At 46.2% G+C, this 21,043-nt stretch overlaps 1 protein-coding gene across 1 annotated transcript in view; it reads right to left on the reverse strand.

Annotated features, from left to right (window-relative positions):
- LOC137631754 (HEAT repeat-containing protein 1-like) overlaps positions 1-21,043 on the reverse strand; it is a 622,900-nt gene that overhangs the window by 79,782 nt on the left and 522,075 nt on the right. Inside the window, exons 18-19 of the mRNA XM_068363681.1 lie at positions 7,108-7,343; positions 5,245-5,483 (exon numbers count right to left, since the gene is read on the reverse strand). Coding sequence (XP_068219782.1) covers positions 5,245-5,483; positions 7,108-7,343 — 475 coding nt within the window. The remainder of the gene's footprint in view (positions 1-5,244; positions 5,484-7,107; positions 7,344-21,043) is intronic.

The raw sequence follows: 21,043 nt of genomic DNA on the forward strand, positions 1-21,043 counted from the left end.
GAACCCGAGCCTACCGGAGTTGACCAGCCCTCCAAACAGCAGAGGAGGCGGAAGCCTGCACCTGAGCGGCCAAGAGGAAGGCAGGGAGAGTTCTCTGGTGAAACAAACCTGCTATGCCACGGCGGGATAGCCACACTGCATCATAAGCAGGAATACTTGCAGTCTAGGCTGAATTCGACGAGCACCCTGGAAGATGGATGGAATGGAAACTGAAAGTACCCGTCCTTCCGATCCAGGGTTTAAGGAGTCCTGTCGCCTCGTTACCAGTCTGATCGATTCTGCTGGTCTACGCTGGCCAAAGTTTGTTCGACAAACTTGATCAGGGCTGAGAGGTCGACTACGGACTTCCCCTCTCAGATCCTTCCTTACAAGAAAGGATCGACTGAGGGAGCCGGGGGTGAAGCCGTCGATGATCCTAAGGAAGACCTTCGCCTAAGGTATGGATCATTCTGCCCAACCGGGCAACTCTGCAGACGCTATGGCATAGAGGTTCAGAGACACAGAATTTGCTGACAGAGACGGCAGGCGCGATATCCTTGGCTAATCACAGAGATTGTGCGGGAATGGGCATCGGGAAGCTGTCATTCGGATGAGTAACCTTAAGCATCCTCCCAGCGAAAAACCTGCAATCCTAGAGTTCGTGAACTCCTTTTAGGACTATGCCCCCCCGGGGGAGTCTCCCGTGCCATCTGTTCCTGACAGGAGGAAACTGCAATTGGACACCTTGTCCCAGTTGTCGTAGCCGATAACTTAGGCCGACGTGGTTGAAAGAAAAGGGCGCTGGAGCCCTGCAGAGTCTGGAAGAAAGCGCCTTGGAGGAGTGAAACCGGAAGTCGATTTCCTCCGCACAGCCGCTGTCTAAGTCTCTGTCCTTGGGCACAAACAAACTCTTCTCAAGGATGGAAGGGTGTCTGAGGTCGTCGACCTCCACAGATGAGACACCCGAAGGAAGCCCTCAGTCAGCGCGTCCAGATGGTACAACATCGAGCTTGTCCGCAAGTTAGATACTTAACGACGAAAGGCCAAGGTGCCTGAGCTCGAGAGGAGGAAAGTACCCCTGATCTTCCTTGAACCAAACCTCGGGCCGTAACCGAGGAGGGAAAGAACCTGGTAAGCTCCCAGAGGAAGAGGTAAGCAGTCACCCCTTGTCCGATGGAGAAATCTCGAACGGAAAGCCCCCCCGCCAAAAATCCTTCCAGGGAATGACGGGGAAGGGCTAACCCAGGTTCAGGAAAGAGGAGTGTTGCTCAGATCTCCCTTAAGTTTCTCCTATTCTTGCAAGTGCCATGCTCTGCGTTTACGGGGTGAGGCCGTGTTCTGGAAATACGCTCCAGAAGAACTCGCCAGGCTGGCCAGGCTGCGAAAACCCCATTGGGAATCGTGGTCGCAATCGCCCTGGAGCTCGCGCGACGGAAATTCAAAGATTTTCGCGTGGGCGAACGTGGAAGCGCCCATGCGCGGTAACGCGAACGAAGGAGCGCAGAAGGAGGGCGAGCGTGGTAGGAAGGGCGAGAGCTGGTGGTCGGCGAGTGATAACCCATAGACGAGCAATGGATACTGCAAGAAATAAGCCGACGTTTGAGCGAAGAAACACTGTAGGTTCGCGCGACGGAACACCATCCGTCCGCGCGATGGAAAAACCGTTGGTTCGCGCGTGGGCGAACATTGGAGAGCATGAGCGCGGACGTGCATGAGCGTAGACGTGCAGGCACGTGGACGTGTGGGCGCGCAGGCGAGTGGTCGCGCGGGCGCACAGGCGAGCGGTCGCGCAGGCAAGCGGTCGTGAGGGTGGGCAGGTGGATGAGAGCGAGTCTGAGGCGGCGAACGCAAGCGTTAGCGCGATGGCGAGGAAACGCGCTGCCGCGTGGGCGAGGAAGACCGCTGGCTATATAGATCAACAAGTGATCGGTGGTGAGCTGGTGAGCGCTAACGCGCAGGTTGGCGATGGCGCGTTGTGTTATGCCGACGCGATGATCGAGCAGCATGCGCAGGTGAGCGATCGTGCGTTGGCGAGCAGTATGCGAAGGTGAGCGATCGCGAGCAGCATGTGCATGAAGGCGATCGCGCGATGGTGATCAGCATGCGCCGGGTCGCGCGATGGTGATCAGTATGCGCAGGGTCGCGCGATGGTGATCAGCATGCCAGGGTCGCGCGATGGCGATCAGCATGCGCAGGTCGGCGGTCGCGCGATGGCGAGCAGCATCTGCAGGTGGGCGATCGCGAGATGGTGAACAGCATACGCAGTTGAGGGTCGCGCGATGGTGATCAGCATCCGCAGGTGTGCGGTCGCGCGATGGCGATCAGCATCCGCAGTTGAGGGTCGCGCGATGGCGATCAGCATCCGCAGTTGAGGGTCGCGCGATGGCGATCAGCATCCGCAGTTGAGGGTCGCGCGATGGCGATCAGCATCCGCAGTTGAGGGTCGCGCGATGGCGATCAGCATCCGCAGTTGAGGGTCGCGCGATGGCGATCAGCATCCGCAGTTGAGGGTCGCGCGATGGCGATCAGCATCCGCAGTTGAGGGTCGCGCGATGGCGATCAGCATCCGCAGTTGAGGGTCGAGCGATGGCGATCAGCATCCGCAGTTGAGGGTCGCGCGATGGCGATCAGCATCCGGAGTTGAGGGTCGCGCGATGGCGATCAGCATCCGCAGTTGAGGGTCGCGCGATGGCGATCAGCATGCGCAGGTGAGCTAGTAGCTGGCGAACCATGTTCCTTCAGAAGTGTTGGAGAACGTTGGCGTGCCGGCTGTAACACACGCGGGCGATCCGGAGATCGCCGAGAGACAGGTGATCGCTGGCGAGCTGATGATCGCTGGCGAGCTGATGATCGCTGGCGAGCTGATGATCGCAGACGAGCAGAAGGCTACGCGTGGAAGCCTGCGCAAAGAAGAAGAGTCCTTGACCCCGACCTGAACCGAAGTTCTAGATCGCGAGGGCGAACGTGGGCGCACAGGGCGCGTAACAGGAACCAACAGGAACCGCAGGGATGATCATCTTGAAAGTGCTGACGAACAGGAGAGCGCTGATGAGCAGAAGAGCGCCTGTGTGCTAACACTGAGCAGGAGCAGGAGAGAACACAGCAGAAGGGCGCGCAGGGAAACCCTGACACGCAAGGGAAAAACCCCCGTGGGGGCAACACTTTGCCCCGAAGGGATCGTTGTCCGCCGGGAGACTGATGTCCGTCGGAAGACCGTTGTCCGTCGGGAAGACCGTTGTCCGTCGGGAAGACCGTTGCCCGTCGGAAGACGAGATCAGAATGCTGTCCATCTGCACCAAGGCGGAAGATCGAGAAAAAGGAGTTGTAGCCTGCAAACGGAGATCCAAAAAGGCGCCTCAAGCACCCTTATAGGGAGATGAGAGGCCCTTACGACGAGGCGGACGGTGGGCCTTACGGCGAGGGAGGCCAACAGCAACAGCAACAGAAGAAACCTCCGAAGAGGAGTCTCTATGAGTGTACTCTCTCGCGAACGAAAGAGAAACACTTCGTGGAAGAGACTGGTCAGCCAGTGACCTAAAAGGAGCAATCCTCCGAAGAGGAGCTCCTGCAGTTGCCCAGCCCCTTGAGCGAAACTGCAGGTGCGACCGCTCAGCACCAAGAGCATAGTCGCACGAAAAAAAAAAAGGCAAGAGAAGAACCCCCCAAAAGTGGAAAAACTCAAGCCTGGACAGGAAAAACTTCCCTCGGAAGGAAAGTTACCCGCCCAAGGAGGCAAGCCTCCTGAGAGTTCTAAAATGAACTGGAGAGCTGTCCGTCGTCACGGGAGTACTTCCAGTAGAAGGAGACACGCCCCTGACGAAAATACAAGGGGGGAGGCAGCAACAGCCGAATCCCCAGGACTCAACCAGACAGCTCACACCGTTGCCATATTACAGAAACGAACTAGATCGGTAACTGTAAAAAAATAAAACAAATAATATTAGTACACATTCATTCCCCCGGGAAGGCTCCGAAGAGGAATCCCGAGGGAAAGGAACAAGAATTACACAACAGGCACGTGCCCTCACAACCACTTACACTCGCGGAAGGAGAGCTGTAACCAAAACAGAATTATAACAATTATAATTATGTAACTATGTAATTATGTAATTTAAAAATGAATGAACACTAAAGAAAGAACGAAAACCCCGAAAGGAATCGTTCTACAAGCTGAAAAACAAAAAACAACTACAATTAGATTCATAACTAATTGAGACAAACGAACGGCGCAGCAACCCCCCACACGGAAAGGAAGCTACAAGGGCGTAGTAACACGTAGTAAAAGGGTGAACGACCTCAAGAGAGAGAGAGAGAAAGACATGTCAAACTCGATCGCCACCCATAAAATTACGCCGTGGTGGCCTAACTGCCGAGGCCTCCACGTAGATATCGTACACTACACACACAAATCTGAAAAGGAAACTTACTTATTTCTATACTCAAATATATATACAAACATGACAACATGTTTACATATATATTGAGTAAATGAAAAGTAAGCGATTAAGTAAAGACAAAACAAACAATGGCTGCCAAGAGAGGACCAAGACAGAGACGTCTGTCACAGTCCGAGCCAAAAGTGAAAGTGAGTATTCACCTGTGTGTGAGGGGGAGGAGGGGTAGCTAGCTACCACTCCCCTACCCCCCCGCTAACTAGCGCGGGGGTAATACACCCTCGTTAAATTCTAATGGCTCGCCATTTCAGCTACGCTAAAAGGTAACCCCCTTTGTAAATAGCGTGGTTTGTATTTCGGTTACGGAACAAACTGATGTTCCAAACTTTGAATATTAGATAAACTTGCCTCTGTGTCATTAACTGCCTTATGTTGTTCCTTAACCCTTTGAGTGCCAACCCCTTATAAAAACTTTTGCACTAAGCACCAGGTACTTTTTGGGGAGACTTCATTTTATTCATTTTTGCACAAAAACTATTAATAAATCGAACTAAATAATTCTTTTAATCCAAAAGCAGAATAAATTTCCTTTTTATTGATAAAAATTTTATGAATTTTGTAAAATTTCCATAGGCATAAATAACGAGAAAAAATCTGGTGATAACTGGACGTAAAGTACGTCTAATGGTACTCAAGGGATTAAAAATATCCAGACATTGAATAGTCCAATAGGGCTCAAATGGTTAAAAAGCAGTAAAGTCATTTAAATATAGAACTGATGAAATGGAGTATATTTCTTTCTAAAACATATCCTTTTAAAATGGTAGTGAATCATTCTAAGATTCTTCATGTAATAAGTAAAAATTATTACCTCTGCCTAATTCTTCTTTGGATTTCTGAAGCAGATGTAAAAGTGCTGATAATATCTGTTGCTGGACTGATTCGGTGATAACAGAGTCCAAATTCAAAGTCTGTTGGAGGCATTGGCATAACACATTGGTCAACAACCATGGACGACCTAATGACGACATTACACCAATGGTCTCTAGCATCAAACCTAACTTTTTCCAGTTCTGTAGTTCAATGGAATATTCTTTCTGGGTCTTCTTTCTGCATAGAAAAAATAAAGTTATTATTAACCATGAAAGTTTGAGTAGAAAAAGTTGATTTAATATTTTCTTGAAAAATCTTGAAATTTAATATTAATGTATGTAAACTTTCTAAGCAATGAGTATTCAAAAAGCTATTTAACCATCAACCCCTATTTACTACAATACACTATACAAGATAAAGAGAAGGCTTTTAACTAGGGCAACTTTCCAATAAAACAAAACCTCAAGTTCAATACTAAACTTTCTTATTTCTATTCTAACCTGATGTTCATATTGCTTCTCCAGAAGTTTGGATTATTGGACAGATACCCATACATTTCTTTAAAATTAAATTTTCTTCCCATTTTCTCTCCCTTCAATAAATACATACCCTTAACAAAAGAAAGGGACATTTTAGTGGTAAGTACAGTAGTAAGAAACCCAGAACTGCCATGCTAGATACTTTTTAATTTTGAATTAAATATCATCCATATCTCTTGATAATATGAGTGAGTAGGAAGAAGGGTGGGAATTTACGTTTAAGATACATTTATCTAGTTTCTTTCCCTCACTTACCAACCTCGAAGAGAGTGGGATTAATCATGGTAAACACCATGTAAGCTTCAATATAAATGAAATTCAAATGAAAAAATCTATTATTTTAATACTTATTTGGTCTTTACCCATTTCTCCCCTCCTCCCTACATTTTAGTGATGTTAGGATGTTCATTAAGTTCAACTATCAACTTCCAGGTTATAAAGTTAGAATTATGGTTTGTTTTATGTAAAATAAGATTTAGATCATATTTAAACATTCAATAATCTGCCTTTTAATCAAGTATGTGTGCTAAAAGGCACAATGATAGGGTGTTTTTAGAAAATCTAAACCACATAACCAGTGAGCAGTTTATGGTTGAGTGGTGCACAAAAGGTAGACTATGGGTAGAGGTTCACAATATTTATATGCCAAAATCATTAAGAAAAAACAATGTGTTTATCATAATAGTGGGAACGGGGTGAAAGATATAGAGAGAAGTGTAAGAAGTAAGGAGGAACTAGTTTTTAAAGGAATTATTAAGACCAAGTTTTTATTCCATTGTTTTCTACACCCATCATGTTGATCAGAGAGTAGGCTGGTACAGAGATGGAATGTCGATGCAACAGGTGAAATTGCAGTTTTAATCATACTTTTCTTCTTTGATTGTATTATTATCTAATCTTATGAAATATGACATTATTACACCTAGACACTACTATTGGGGTATCTTTGTATCATTGATTCAATTCATTTGCTAGGGTGTAGTATTTATTGTATGAAAACATTACACCTAGACACTGCTATTGATGTATCTATGTATCATTGATTCAATTCATTTGCTAGGGTGGAGTATTTATTCTATGAAATCATTACCAAAATTATTATCAAGCTTACTATTGAAGAAAAAATTGTGTACAAAGTGAATATATCTAAGTGTAAATAGATAAAAAAAAAACAGAAAAGAAGTAAAAGTGTTGGATTCTGGTAGCTAGAGACCATATTTCTCAAAAAGAAAACATGTGTAAAAGTTTGTTTTATACTTTGGAATGAAATTTTACAAGGCTTTCTAATACCAGACCTATTAAAACTCATTCTGATACTCAACTGTTTGATCCTCTTAGCTTGGGCGTTTCTCATAGACGTAACTTTTGTTGCAAGGTTTAAATTCTCAATTTCTTTTACAATACTCTGAGCATCTAAACTAGTCTTGCGCAGTCCACTTCGAAGTCTTGAAGCTACAACAGCATCTTCGGATTCTACTACACAACCAATAAGGTGGCTCCAAAGCGCAGCTTGGCAATTCTCTTTCTCAATACTTGCAAAGAATTTCTGGGTCATGACCTGTAAGAAGAAACTAGATGCTATATTTGGCTTTCAAAATCTAAATTAGTTATGATGTTTATAGTATACTAATAATATTGCCGATAAGTTACAAATAGGCACTAATGGGCCTTGGTCAAATATTTAATCTAGAATGGAAACTGAAAACTCAAATCAAGGCAAAGGTATTATCATCATTACTTGCCCCGCTGTATCCAGATGGTATTATCATCATTACTAGCCAATCTGTATTCAGTTATAAACCGGAACGATATGGGTCCGAGGGACACATGGAAAGCATGATGGACCAGAAAAGAGATGGATATCAAGAGTAATGAAAAAAAAAATGTCAATATAAATAAATATGATAAATTCATCAATAAATAATAAGCTATGAAGTAAGACTTATGTCAGCCTGCTCAACAAAAAAGTATTTCAAAGTCATACTTTTGAAGTTATATCAATACAATTATTTGACTAGGGTGGTCATGGCACAATTTAGTTACAACAAGAATAAAACTAGTATTACATGGTTCATAGTAGTCTGGGAAGATGTGAGTGTAAGGTTTGAAAAAATTATTAAAGATCTTGAAATAACATGTGCATATGTAAATTAAATGTCAGAGATTTATAGCCAGATCACGGATATGGAATTTTTTAGACAGCAAGTTTTTGTCCACCAGTTTGAGATGAGAGCCAGCTCCTCAAGAACTACAGAACCGTATCTCCAGAACAATTCCTCAAAATAAACAGGTTTAAAAAATCCTTTATATTTTTCAATTCATAATTTTTTTGTGCAATTAAGGAGGTGGCAGACAAAAATATCAAATTTAAATCTAAAACAAGATTAAGCAACTGATTAGTCTTATAAAATCAGCATATCTCTGGGTTACAGAAAGACTAAACAGGTTGCTAGCCTTTTTCTGAATTAAGACATCAATATTTTTATTCTATCCACCATACAATTGGAGAACTGTGGGGTATAAACAGTCTTGGAAGTTGTTTCTTTTGCAAATTTGACAGAGTGAGAAGCTTCCAAACTTACCATAATCAACTTATTGGATTATTTCTCAACAATAGGGTTACATAAGGTTTGAAACAGAGATAACTCTTCAATGCTTTCTTCACCTTCATGTACTGCAAGTTGAACCAGGGAAAAATCAGCTGATTTCCTGGTTTGTTTACAACTGGACAGCGGGGCTGCAACACATGGGCAGAGGACTCATTTTGGCAGTACAATAGCTGTACTAGTGCCTACATTTATCTTGCTAAAGTTAACCAGTGATGAGCTAGTGGCTAAGCTTGCAAGTGAACAATGTACAATGTCATCCAAAACCTGATGAAAACAATCGACTTAACTTAAAACTTCATTCACCACATCAAGATTTAAGGGAATCAGACATTATGAGATGTCCTCCACACATGTAATAAGAGAATGTTTAGAAATGTTTACTCTAGAGTTTAGAATGGAGAGATATTAGGATCTAGACTACCAACTGGGTCTTCTACCTCAAAATCTAGTTGTCTAATAGTGATTGATTGATTGATTTGAGATTTTCTGGTATCCTGACATCTAAGGTCATTGATGCCAATGTCTAATAGTGACTAGGATTACTTCAATATAAAGGGTTTAGCAGTGGAAGGGTCTAAAGTAATTGGAGAATTTCGGGCTCTGTGAGAGGCCTTTGAAGATGTCCTGAGCAAAAAACGTTTAGAATCCCTAATAAAACACTATTAACACTAGAGTAAACTTGGGAAGTCAGGTTAGGTTTGGCAACTGGCCGTTTAGGATCAGAACTACCACTTTTAAAAGAGGAATTGCTAGACTTTTGATTTCAACAAAGGAAGTTAGCAATGTTAAAAGTTTTTGAAGCTCATTACAATGAAAAATTGGCTAATTATGTAAATTATCTAAATGGGGAGGCAAGTCCTTATCCCCACCATAATCAACTGAACTAGTCTTCCCTGGATTTTCCCCTAAACTGAAACTAATTTCCCTTTAGCACTTTTAAACTTTTAACTTGATCGGGAACCATTGAAACATACTTTACCATGAGAGGAACCATGAGGCAAGGGCACTGTCCAAAGCATTATTCAAATCACAGTATTGCCCTCGACACAATACACAAAAAGAATGCGGATCATCATCTCCCAAAAACCATTCCTTTGAACACATCGAGCTGTAATTCATTGGAAGACCTTGACTCTTCTGCTTAAGTGAATATTTCATTTATACCATAAACTTAACATGATCGAAACATACTTCCCACAGACGGTTCATGAGGCCTATGCACTCCTCACTAGATTTCTGAAGTTAAAACTGTCCCAAGCACAAAACACAAAGACAATGCGGATTATGGTCACACTAAAACTATTTCTAAGCACAACAATGCAGAGACGTTTGAAAAATCCAGTGCATTAGACTAGTCTGAGTTACGGTATCTAACTGAGCAACTACTTTATCAATTACCTCCACATCTAAAGTGGGCATCAAAATAGGAGAAGAAATTTGGAAAAGTTTACACATCAGAGACTGAGAGACTGTCCCACCATTGAGGCACTTGCCTGTTCTTTAACCATAAAACACAAAAAGATTGCTACAGCATTGTAAGCCCTTCTAGACTAAACTGGTTTTCAATAAACATTAGATAATACAAAATTAAATCTAAATCTTGAACATCTGCAAATTTCTTTAAATCTGTCCAAACTAACAGCACCTCCCTTATCCAGTACAGGGAGGGTGATCTTATACTCCCTTGGTTCCGGATGTGGTCTAGTGACGACGAGTCTGACCTATCACCAATTCTGACTTCATATTATCAAGGGTTAATATATATCGAAAATCACAAATTTTAAGTAATTTGTATTTTTCCTAACAGTACTTACCTCGAACTACTTTCTTAGGAGTATCTGTGATCTCCTCCCTAACCGACCAAGAATTTTGCGCAGTTCCCCCTATCTCCATTTTCCCTTGTCGGGTCCCTTCGTGGCGGATGGATATGTGCCCTGAGGCGACCCAGGGTCAGCGTGCGAGAGTGCGCTACTAGGTCTGTGTCGCCAGTAAGCATATGTTAAGTACTACTTCGAACTCCTGTAAGGCACCCGGAGCAGGATGGGTGGGCAATAACCCGGAAGTAGTTCGAGGTAAGTACTGTTAGGAAGAATACAAATTACTTAAAATTTGTGACTTGTTCCAACACGGAGTACTTACCTCGAACTACTTTCTTAGGAGACTTACACTTTAGGAGGCGGGGGTGGACTTACAGACCGGAAGACCCACCACTATCATCCCAGGACACAGGACCTAGATAGGAGGCTAGGTCCAGAAGACACAACGGACAGGGTAGGAGAGTCAGGGGAAGCACGCAAAAGTCTACCTGTTTGTATAACTCTCCTTTATGCATAATCCGGACACACGCTTCCTCAACATCCATCTCTCACATGGGAGAAGGAAAGGAAAGGGAAAAAGGGTAGCAAGGAAAGGGAAAAAGGGTAGCAAGGAAAGGCGAGTAAGGAGGAAACTTGTGTCGCTTGCAATTACATCCCTTGGGCTACCCGGGGCTTTAGCTTTAAACTTGTTGCATGGCGGAAATCACTGGTCCAATGGAGAAGGAGTCCAGGGACTTCCTCGTACAGTCTTTCAGGTAGTGGGGCGTAAAGGTGGACTACCTGGACCATGTGCCTGCTCGCATGATTTGGCCTACTGCCATGTTGCTGTCAAATGCCAAAGAAGTGCTAAGACCTCTAATATCATGGGGTCGCGGGGTACCAGGGACTGCAGACCCCTCACTGTCGTAAGCTCTCCTGATGGCTTGCTGAAGCCAGAAGAAGAGCGTGTTCTTTGACACTACCCTCTTTACTGGGCCTGAGGAGACAAACAGACTTTTGATGGCCGGCCAGAGTCTGGCTATCCTGCTAAGGAATTTCCTGACTGTTCTCACTGGGCACAGGAGCAAGTCTTCCGGGTTGTCTGAGTGAGGGATCGCCGGGACCGAGAACCCCTCGAACCTTGGGTCTGCAATGGCCGGGTTCTGAGTTTTGGCCACAAATTCAGGCAGAAACTTAAAGGACAGGTCCTTCCACCCTTTCGAGTGCGAGACCTCGAATGACAAGCCGTGGAGCTCACTCACACGCTTGGCTGAGGCCAGAGCTAGTAAGAACACTGTCTTGAGGGTGAGGTCTTTATCCAGGATATCCTTGAGGCGTTCGAAGGGAGGCCTTGTCAAAACCTTGAGAACCTTGGCCGCGTCCCACTGCGGGACCCGAGAGGTGCGGGGGGAACAAGATTGCTCGAAACTTCTGATGAGCCTGGAAATCCGGCGAGAGGCCCCCAGGTCGATGCCTCTGAGTTGAAATACCTGTCCCAGGGCAGCTTGGACCCCATTGATGGCTGGAATGGAGACCCTCAGGTCGTCCCTCAGGTGGACCAGGAAGTCTGCAATCTTGTGGACTGATGCACATCCAGCGGTCTCAGATTCTGTGTGGCACACCACTTCACAAACGTGGCCCACTTGGCCTGGTACACCACGCTCGAAGACTTCCGAAGATACCCTGACATCCTTGAAGTTGTCTCCTCCGAGTATCCTTCTTTCCTTAATAGACGCTCGATAACCTCCACGAGTGTAGCTGAAGGCACTGAGGGTTTTCATGAAACCTTCGAAAATGGGGCTGGTGCAGATCTTCCCTTATTGGCAGGGAGCACGGAGGAAGGGTGGCCAAGTCCTGTAGATCCTCGAACCAGTCCCTCTCCGGCCACCAGGGCGCTACCAAAGTCATCCTTGTAGCCCTTGATTGTCTGAGACTGTTGAGCACCTGCCTGAGAATCCCGAATGAGGGAAAGGCATACACGTCGAGTCCGTCCCACAAGTGCTGGAAGGCGTCCTCGAACGCTGCTGCCGGATCTGGCACAGGAGAACAGAACACGGGGAGCTGCGTGTTGAGCCTCGTGGTGAACAGGTCTATCACCGGTGAGCCCCACAACTGGAGGACCTTCTGGGTCACTTGTAGGTGTAGGGACCACTTCGACCCCACTACTTGCCCTGCCCTGCTGAGGCCGTCGGCTAGAACGTTTCTCTTCCCCGGAATGAACCTGGCTGTGAGAATGATGTGTTTCCCCTCGCCCCATTCCAGGATTCGAGAAGTGAGATCGCACAGCTCCCTTGACCTCAATACTCCTTATTTCTTTATGTAGCCACCACGGTGGCGTTGTCACACATGAGGGCTATTGCGTTTCCCTGAAGGCGATGGGCGAATATTGAGAGGGCCTTTTAAACCGCCAGGAGCTCGAGCAGGTTTATGTGGAGGAGCTTCTCCTCCGGGGACCACTTTCCCTCTGCTGTCTCTTCGATCAGATGGGCTCCCCACCCCTCCTTTGACACATCCATGAAGAGCAACATCTCCGGAGGAGCGCACGCGAACGGCAACCCCCCCTAGGGTGTTCGCCCTGTCGGACCACCAGAGATGCATGTTCCTGGAGGCTGGAGTCATCCTGACTAAGGCCTGAGGCAGGTCTCCCGGTGACCAGAGGTCCTTCAGATTCCACTGGACCGGCCTCAGCTTGAGCCTCCCCTGAGGAACTAGCTTCTACAGCGAGACCAGGTGGCCCACGAGTCTCTGCCAATTCTTGGCTCTCATTGGTGCATTTGTTAGAAATGGTTGCATAACATGATCCAGATTGTCCAGCCTCTCTTGAGAGGGAATGCCCTTGCTAACTGGGAGTCCAGGACCATCCCTAGGTACGTCATCCTGGTGGTGGGGACTAACTGGGACTTCTCTAAATTGATGGTAACCCCCAGTTCTCTGCAGAACTGTAACAGCTTTGCCCCCTGCTCTTTTAAGGCTGCCTCTGAGGCTGAAAGCAGCAACCAGTCGTCGAGATATCTGATCAGCCTGATGCCCTGCTTGTGTGCCCAGGCTGATACTACGGTGAACACCCTCGTGAACACCTGAGGAGGCGTTGACAGGCCGAAGCAGAGGGTCCTGAACTGTAGAGACTGGGATCCCCACTTCACCCTCAGGAACTTCCTGCTGGAGGGGTGTAGGGGGATCTGAAAGTAGGCGTCCTTGAGGTCCAGGGACATCATGAAATCCCATTCTCTCAAGGCTGCCAGTACTGACCTCGGCGTGTCCATCTTGAAGGAAGTCTTCTTGATGAACTTGTTCAGGGCCGAGAGGTCGATGACTGGTCTCCAACCTCCCTTAGCTTTCTCCACCAGGAAGAGCCTGCTGTAGAACCCCAGGGACGATTCTTGGACGGGTTGCAGTGCTCCTTTGTTCAACATGGCTGACAACTCCTCCTGCAAGGCTGCTCTCTTCTTGTGATCCTTGGGGGCCAGCCACTCAGCCCAATGTTTGGGAATCAGAGGGGTCGGCTCTGTCAGGAAGGGAATCCTGTATCCCTCTCTGAGGATTGCCACGGACCACGGGTCCGCACCGTTGTCCCGCCATGCTTGCCAATAGTGTTTGAGGCATCCCCCCACCTGTGGCGTGGGAAGGTGTAGGGGGCCTCCCTTCCTATCTCTTTCTGGGGAGACGGTTTGAGCGGCCTCGTCTCGAGACCGCGTATTTCTGTCTAAAGGAGGCCTGGGTTGGGGCACCACTTCTGCGGGAGGGCCGCGGGGACTGATGCCAGGAAGGGGAGGGGGCCTCCTGTCTAGCTGGTGGTGTAGGCGGGTAGGCCCCCTCCACAGACGGTCTTCTATGGGGAGGACGTCTTGCCGTTGGCTGTCTGGGCTCCGCCGAGTCTTTAAGTTTCCCTACTCTCTCCATAGTTTCTGATACCGTCTGAAGGGGGAACAGGGTCTCACCCCAAACCGGAGCATTTCTCAGGAATTTTGCCTCACGTTCCGGGAGTCTACGGGGGAGCCTGTTAATTACCGTATCTCTCCTCCTTAACACCCAGTTTGCTGTCTGGGTCAGCGACTGGAACGTAAGGAACTTCATGGCTTTGTCTCCCGAACGTATGAGTTCATGTAGTAGAGCTTGATTCTCCGGCACTGAGAGATCGTGGGAGAGCTGGAAACCTGCTAGGGTGCATGCCCACCAGTCCAGCCAGAAGGCCACATTTATGATGTCCTGCGATGTGTCCTCCATCATAGCGTCCTCCGTCTGAGAGAAGACCACTGGGGCAGTAAGGCTCCTGTCATCCGTACTGCCCTGCCTTAAAGTCGCGACGGCTTCTTTCAAAGTCCGAGGCCCCGCAGGCCGTCCGTCTGGCAAATAAAATTTCTTCTGGGTCCTCAGTCCAGGCAGGAGCTTGAAGAACCCTTGGGCTCTGAAAGAGTTCTTGTGTCCCGAGACAAACCGGTCGACTTGGTCCATGCCCAGGGACACGTCAGGAGCCAGAGGTAGGGTCAAGGATGGTTTCTATTGTACTGGGTTATCAACATCCTTCCCAAACCCGAAAGCCAGGCCTGCGCTGAGGACGATTTGGGCTCATCTAGCCTGTGGTGGTGCCGAATCAGTGCCAATACCTTCCTGTAGGAGGATACTTCATCGGGAGAACATTCACTAGTATCCAATAAGCCCTCTGCCACTTGATCCACCGTGTCGGCTGTATCCTCGATCACGGATGGATCCGCGGGGGCGGCCGTATCCCTGACATCCGGCTGGCTCGATGGAGTGGCTGCCTCCATCACGGATGGAGCCGCCGAGGCGGAGGTAGCCATCATGGGTCTACCCCCTCCCGGGGGAATCCGTGGAGAGTGACTGCCTTGCTGTGCCAGCGGCTGCATCCGATGCCTGGATGGAGCTGGTGAGACTTTGGGTGTGTGAACAATGCTGCCGGGCCGAGCCAGTGGCTGCCTCTGAACGGATGGAGCCGGTGCCCGGCAAGGGAAAGTTAAAAGTGTGCCAACGGCTGCATCCGATGCGTGGACGGAGCCAAAGAGACACTGGGCAAGGGCGCAGAAGCGGCTCCAGCGGCCACCGAGGCAGGCACTGGAGCGGCAGGAGCCCTGTTCGACCCGCAAGGGGGAAAACCCACTTTAGCCCTCTTCTTTCTGGAACACTTCATCTTCTTGCTGTTCTTCCTCGTGACCTTGGCCTTCTTCCTCGACGGGCCTGAGTTCGAGCTCGACTTCTTCCTCTTAGACTTCTTTCTCTTTTTCCTCATCTCCCGGCCGCTGGAGTCTTCCGACAATGACGAGCTGGAGGACGAGGTAACGTCCGAGGTAGATGAAGAGGAAGAGGAGCTATCCGAGTCCTCTGAGTCTTCTGCCACCAACCTAGGGGCTTGCAATAGTGCTACCGGGGTGACGGGTTCCATGAAGTCAGGCGGTAGCGCAACCGAAGGTGGCGGGGGTGTGCGTAGTGACCCACGTGAGGCAAACCAGCCAGAGAACTCTTCTTCTTGCCGCATGGGTGACCTGAAGGGCGTCCTTGGCGCCGTCCACACAATGGAGTCGGTGTCCGAAGAGCACGTGGCTTGCCTTTCTCTGTCTAGATCGCCCCCGGAAACCGGTTCCTGAAAAGCACTGCCATGATGGGGGGAAGGAGCTGGTGTTCCTGACCTCCCCCAAATCGGGTCTTCACTCGAGACAGGTCCTGCGGGCACCAGAACCTCGTCTACGGAAAGCACTTCCGTCACAACAGCAGACTCCCCACTCGTCTGCGTAGGCACAATGCAATTAGAATCAATGAAATCAGACTCATGGGGAACAGCAATGAGCTGTTTCCCTGCAACGGACATACCTCGTCCCCTACTCTGGGTAGGGGAAGGGAAAGGAGAACCTCTCTCCGAAGGAGCTGACGGCGACGTCAACGGCGAACTGATACCAGGCTTCCTAGGCGACCGCTTCGACGCCTTTTTCTTCTTTGTTCCGTACAAAGTCCACTGCAGCTCCAGCCAGGAGGCACACTCCGGATATGTGGAGGCAGGCGAGCACACTCTTCCTCTATACGAGGAGCAAAACCTGTGCGGATCGACACTCGACTTAGATAGCCATGCCCCGCATGACTTACCGGCCTTGGGCCCGGGACAACAACGTTGGGATTCCATACGGGAATACACAAGCAACTCAAGTAACACAAGAAAAGGATATGAAAGGGAAAGCACAAAGGGAACACGGTGGGTTGGACGGGATGTGAGAGAGAGCGGCGAGATGATATCTACGCCGCGACCAGATGCATACTAGTGATACAGACCTAGTGGCGCACTCTCGCACGCTGATCCCGGGTCGCCTCAGGGCACGTATCCATCCGCCACGCAGGGACCCGACAAGGGAAAACGGAGATAGGGGGAACTGCGCAAAATTCTTGGTCGGTTAGGGAGGAGATCCCAAATACTCCTAAGAAAGTAGTTAGAGGTAAGTACTCCTTGTTGGAACAAACTAATTTTCTGGACCTGACCTAATTTAGGTAACTGGCAACACAAAGTAATTGATAAATATATCAACAATTATTTGAAGTTAAAGCCTTCAAACTAATCCTTTACAGCAATGCCTCACAACACGACATTAATTCGTTCTGGAGTGGCTTTCGTTTTGTGAAAATTTTGTGTTAAGATTCACATTTTACATGCAAATTGCCTATTTCATTCCAAACCCTACAAAAAATCCAATTAAATTTTATAATAAAGCTACAGTATAACCACAATGAAATACTGTAGAGCCAAATACATTTGAACCATTCAATATACCTAAACCAACTGTTAATACCTGTAAATTAAGTAGTTATTAGAACATAATACAATAATAAATGGAATATAATACAATAAATACAGTACAATACAATACATAAACAAAATATACAATACCATATGTACATACATATACCCAGGCACTTCCCCCAATTTTGGGGGGTAGCCGACACCAACAATGAAACAAAACAAAAAAGGGGACCTCTACTCTCTACGTTCCTTCAGCCTAACCAGGGACTCAACCGAGTTCAGCTGGTACTGCTAGGGTGCCACAGCCCAACCTCCCACATTTCCACCACAGATGAAGCTTCATAATGCTGAATCCCCTACTGCTGCTACCTCCGCGGTCATCTAAGGCACCGGAGGAAGCAGCAGGGCCTACTGGAACTGCGTCACAATCGCTCTCCATTCATTCCTATTTCTAGCACGCTCTCTTGCCTCTCTCACATCTATCCTCCTATCACCCAGAGCTTTCTTCACACCATCCATCCACCCAAACCTTGGCCTTCCTCTTGTACTTCTCCCATCAACTCTTGCATTCATCACCTTCTTTAGCAGACAACCATTTTCCATTCTCTCAACATGGCCAAACCACCTCAACACATTCATATCCACTCTAGCCGTTAACTCATTTCTTACACCCGTTCTCTCCCTCACCACTTCGTTCCTAACCCTATCTACTCGAGATACACCAGCCATACTCCTTAAACACTTCATCTCAAACACATTCAATTTCTGTCTCTCCGTCACTTTCATTCCCCACAACTCCGATCCATACATCACAGTTGGTACAATCACTTTCTCATATAGAACTCTCTTTACATTCATGCCCAACCCTCTATTTTTTACTACTCCCTTAACTGCCCCCAACACTTTGCAACCTTCATTCACTCTCTGACGTACATCTGCTTCCACTCCACCATTTGCTGCAACAATAGACCCCAAGTACTTAAACTGATCCACTTCCTCAAGTAACTCTCCATTCAACATGACATTCAACCTTGCACCACCTTCCCTTCTCGTACATCTCATAACCTTACTCTTACCCACATTAACTCTCAACTTCCTTCTCTCGCACACCCTTCCAAATTCTGTCACTAGTCGGTCAAGCTTCTCTTCTGTGTCTGCTACCAGTACAGTATCATCCGCAAACAACAACTGATTTACCTCCCATTCATGGTCATTCTCGCCTACCAGTTTTAATCCTCGTCCAAGCACTCGAGCATTCACCTCTCTCACCACTCCATCAACATACAAGTTAAACAACCACGGCGACATCACACATCCCTGTCTCAGCCCCACTCTCACCGGAAACCAATCACTCACTTCATTTCCAATTCTAACACATGCTTTACTACCTTTGTAGAAACTTTTCACTGCTTGCAACAACCTTCCACCAACTCCATATAACCTCATCACATTCCACATTGCTTCCCTATCAACTCTATCATATGCTTTCTCCAGATCCATAAACGCAACATACACCTCCTTACCTTTTGCTAAATATTTCTCGCATATCTGCCTAACTGTAAAAATCTGATTCATACAACCCCTACCTCTTCTAAAACCACCCTGTACTTCCAAGATTGCATTCTCTGTTTTATCCTTAATCCTATTAATCAATACTCTACCATACACTTTTCCAACTACACTCAACAAACTAATACCTCTTGAATTACAACACTCATGCACATCTCCCTTACCCTTATATAGTGGTACAATACATGCACAAACCCAATCTACTGGTACCATTGACAACACAAAACACACATTAAACAATCTCACCAACCATTCAAGTACAGTCACACCCCCTTCCTTCAACATCTCAGCTTTCACACCATCCATACCAGATGCTTTTCCTACTCTCGTTTCATCTAGTGCTCTCCTCACTTCCTCTATTGTACTGTACTATTATAGTTTCCCCCTGCTATATAGATACATTTTCTATTGTGCTAACAACCCTTTTTCTTCATTTCTTAATGGATAACTATTTTATTCTCAGCCTGGATGGCAAATCTCTTTTCTTTTCCCGAAACCTTTTTTCGCAATGTGCGTCATATAAATCTTCACATCTCGTTTCGCAGGGTGAAACTTTCGTAAACAGATTCTTTCGTGAAGAGAGCAGATACAGTGATACCTTAAGTTATGAGTTTTTGTTCTGAGAGTTCGAAAATTAAAATGCTCATAAAATTGAAATATTTTTCTCATAAGAATTATAAGAAATTAACTCGCTGCATTCTGCTCATCCTAAAATACTTACATACTCATTTTTAAAGGTTTGTGATGCTAATTATTGAACAATATACAACCCAACCCATAATAATTCATAATGATATAGATATAATAGTGAAGAACAATTTAACTGGCATAAAACTTAGATGAGGTTACATGGCAACATTCCCTCCTGGTCTCAAACGATAGCTGGCGGAGGACGTCCGTGTCATTTCTCATGCCGGTATGATGAAGTATGCGTGTAACATTGTAGGTGCAGTCTTGTATGGCAAGATAGACGCCACCCAATTAGAGGAGCTTCCCGGCTTGGCAGACGGGGAACAGGTTACGGCACTGTGGAATAAACACTGCGAATGCTATAATTCCACTTGCCAGTGCACACATAGAATGGGATGCCACTTAGATGGGCTTGCAAGCTGGCATAGAATGATCAAGTAGTATGAGGGTGGCAAGCGGTTGAGTGTGATTGCTAAGGAGTATACAGTGAACCCTCGTTTATCGCGGTAGATAGGTTCCAGTCGCGGCCGCGATAGGTGAAAATCCGCGAAGTAGTGACACCATATTTACCTATTTATTCAACATGTATATTCAGACTTTTAAAACCTTCCCTTGTACGTAGTACTGTTAACAAACTACCCTTTAATGTACAGAACACTTAATGCATGTACTACAGTACCCTAAACTAAAACAGGCACAAATATTAAAGGTGATTTTATATCATGCATTTCCTAAACATGCTAAAAAGCACGATAAAAAATGGCAACCAATGTTTTGTTTACATTTATCTCTGATCATAATGTAGAAACAAACTGGAGGTAGAGCTTTGCTTATTACCCAGACATATTTCCCATACTTTTCCCTTAGAACTACATCACATTTTCCTACTTTAGATATATATATATATATATATATATATATATATATATATATATATATATATATATATATATATATATATATATATACATATATATATATATATATATATATATATATATATATATATGTATATATATATATATATATATATATATATATATATATATATATATATATATATGTGTGTGTGTGTATATATATATATATTTATATGTATACACATATACATACCTACATATATACATAAATACATGCATACATATATATATATATTACTGTATATATATGGGTTATGGAAAAAATCCGCGAAGTGGTGAATCCGCGATGGTCGAACCGCGAAGTAGCGAGGGTTCACTGTAGTCAAAATTCATCGACGATAGGCATTACCTTTAAGCAGAAGGAAGTCATAAAAAGCAGCAACACCTTCTAAGGGCGTGACTGTCCTTTCTAGTTACAGGAGCCACATCCATGATGAGATGGAGAGACTTCTCCTCTAGTTAAGGTCAAGGAAATCACTGGAGACACAATCACCGAGATGGTAATCTGCCATAAGGCCAGTGCCATTTTTAGTGATCTCATGCATGCTCAGGCTGAAGATGATGCAGGAGAAGGGACATCGCAGCAGTCAACCGCAGAGTTTAAGGCTTCACACGAGTGGCTTGAAAAATATCAAGAGACTGGTGTTCATTTAGTGGTGTGGCATGGGGAGACTGACAGCTCGGCCACAAAAGTGGTTGAAGCCTTCGTTAAGAAATTCGACGAGTGACACTTCACGAAGGCTACATTCCCCAGCAATTCTTCAACTGTGACAAAACTGGGCTCTTTTTGAAAAAAAATGCCTTGGACCTATATCACGGCTGAAGAGAAAAAGCTGCCAGCGCATAAGCCTATGAATGACAAGCTTACCCTTACACTCTGTGCCAATGCCCATGGGGATTGCAAGGTTAAGCCCCTACTGGTGCATCATTCAGAG

The sequence above is a fragment of the Palaemon carinicauda genome, chromosome 40 (genome assembly GCF_036898095.1).
Source record: "Palaemon carinicauda isolate YSFRI2023 chromosome 40, ASM3689809v2, whole genome shotgun sequence".
In the NCBI taxonomy this organism is placed as follows: domain Eukaryota; kingdom Metazoa; phylum Arthropoda; class Malacostraca; order Decapoda; family Palaemonidae; genus Palaemon; species Palaemon carinicauda.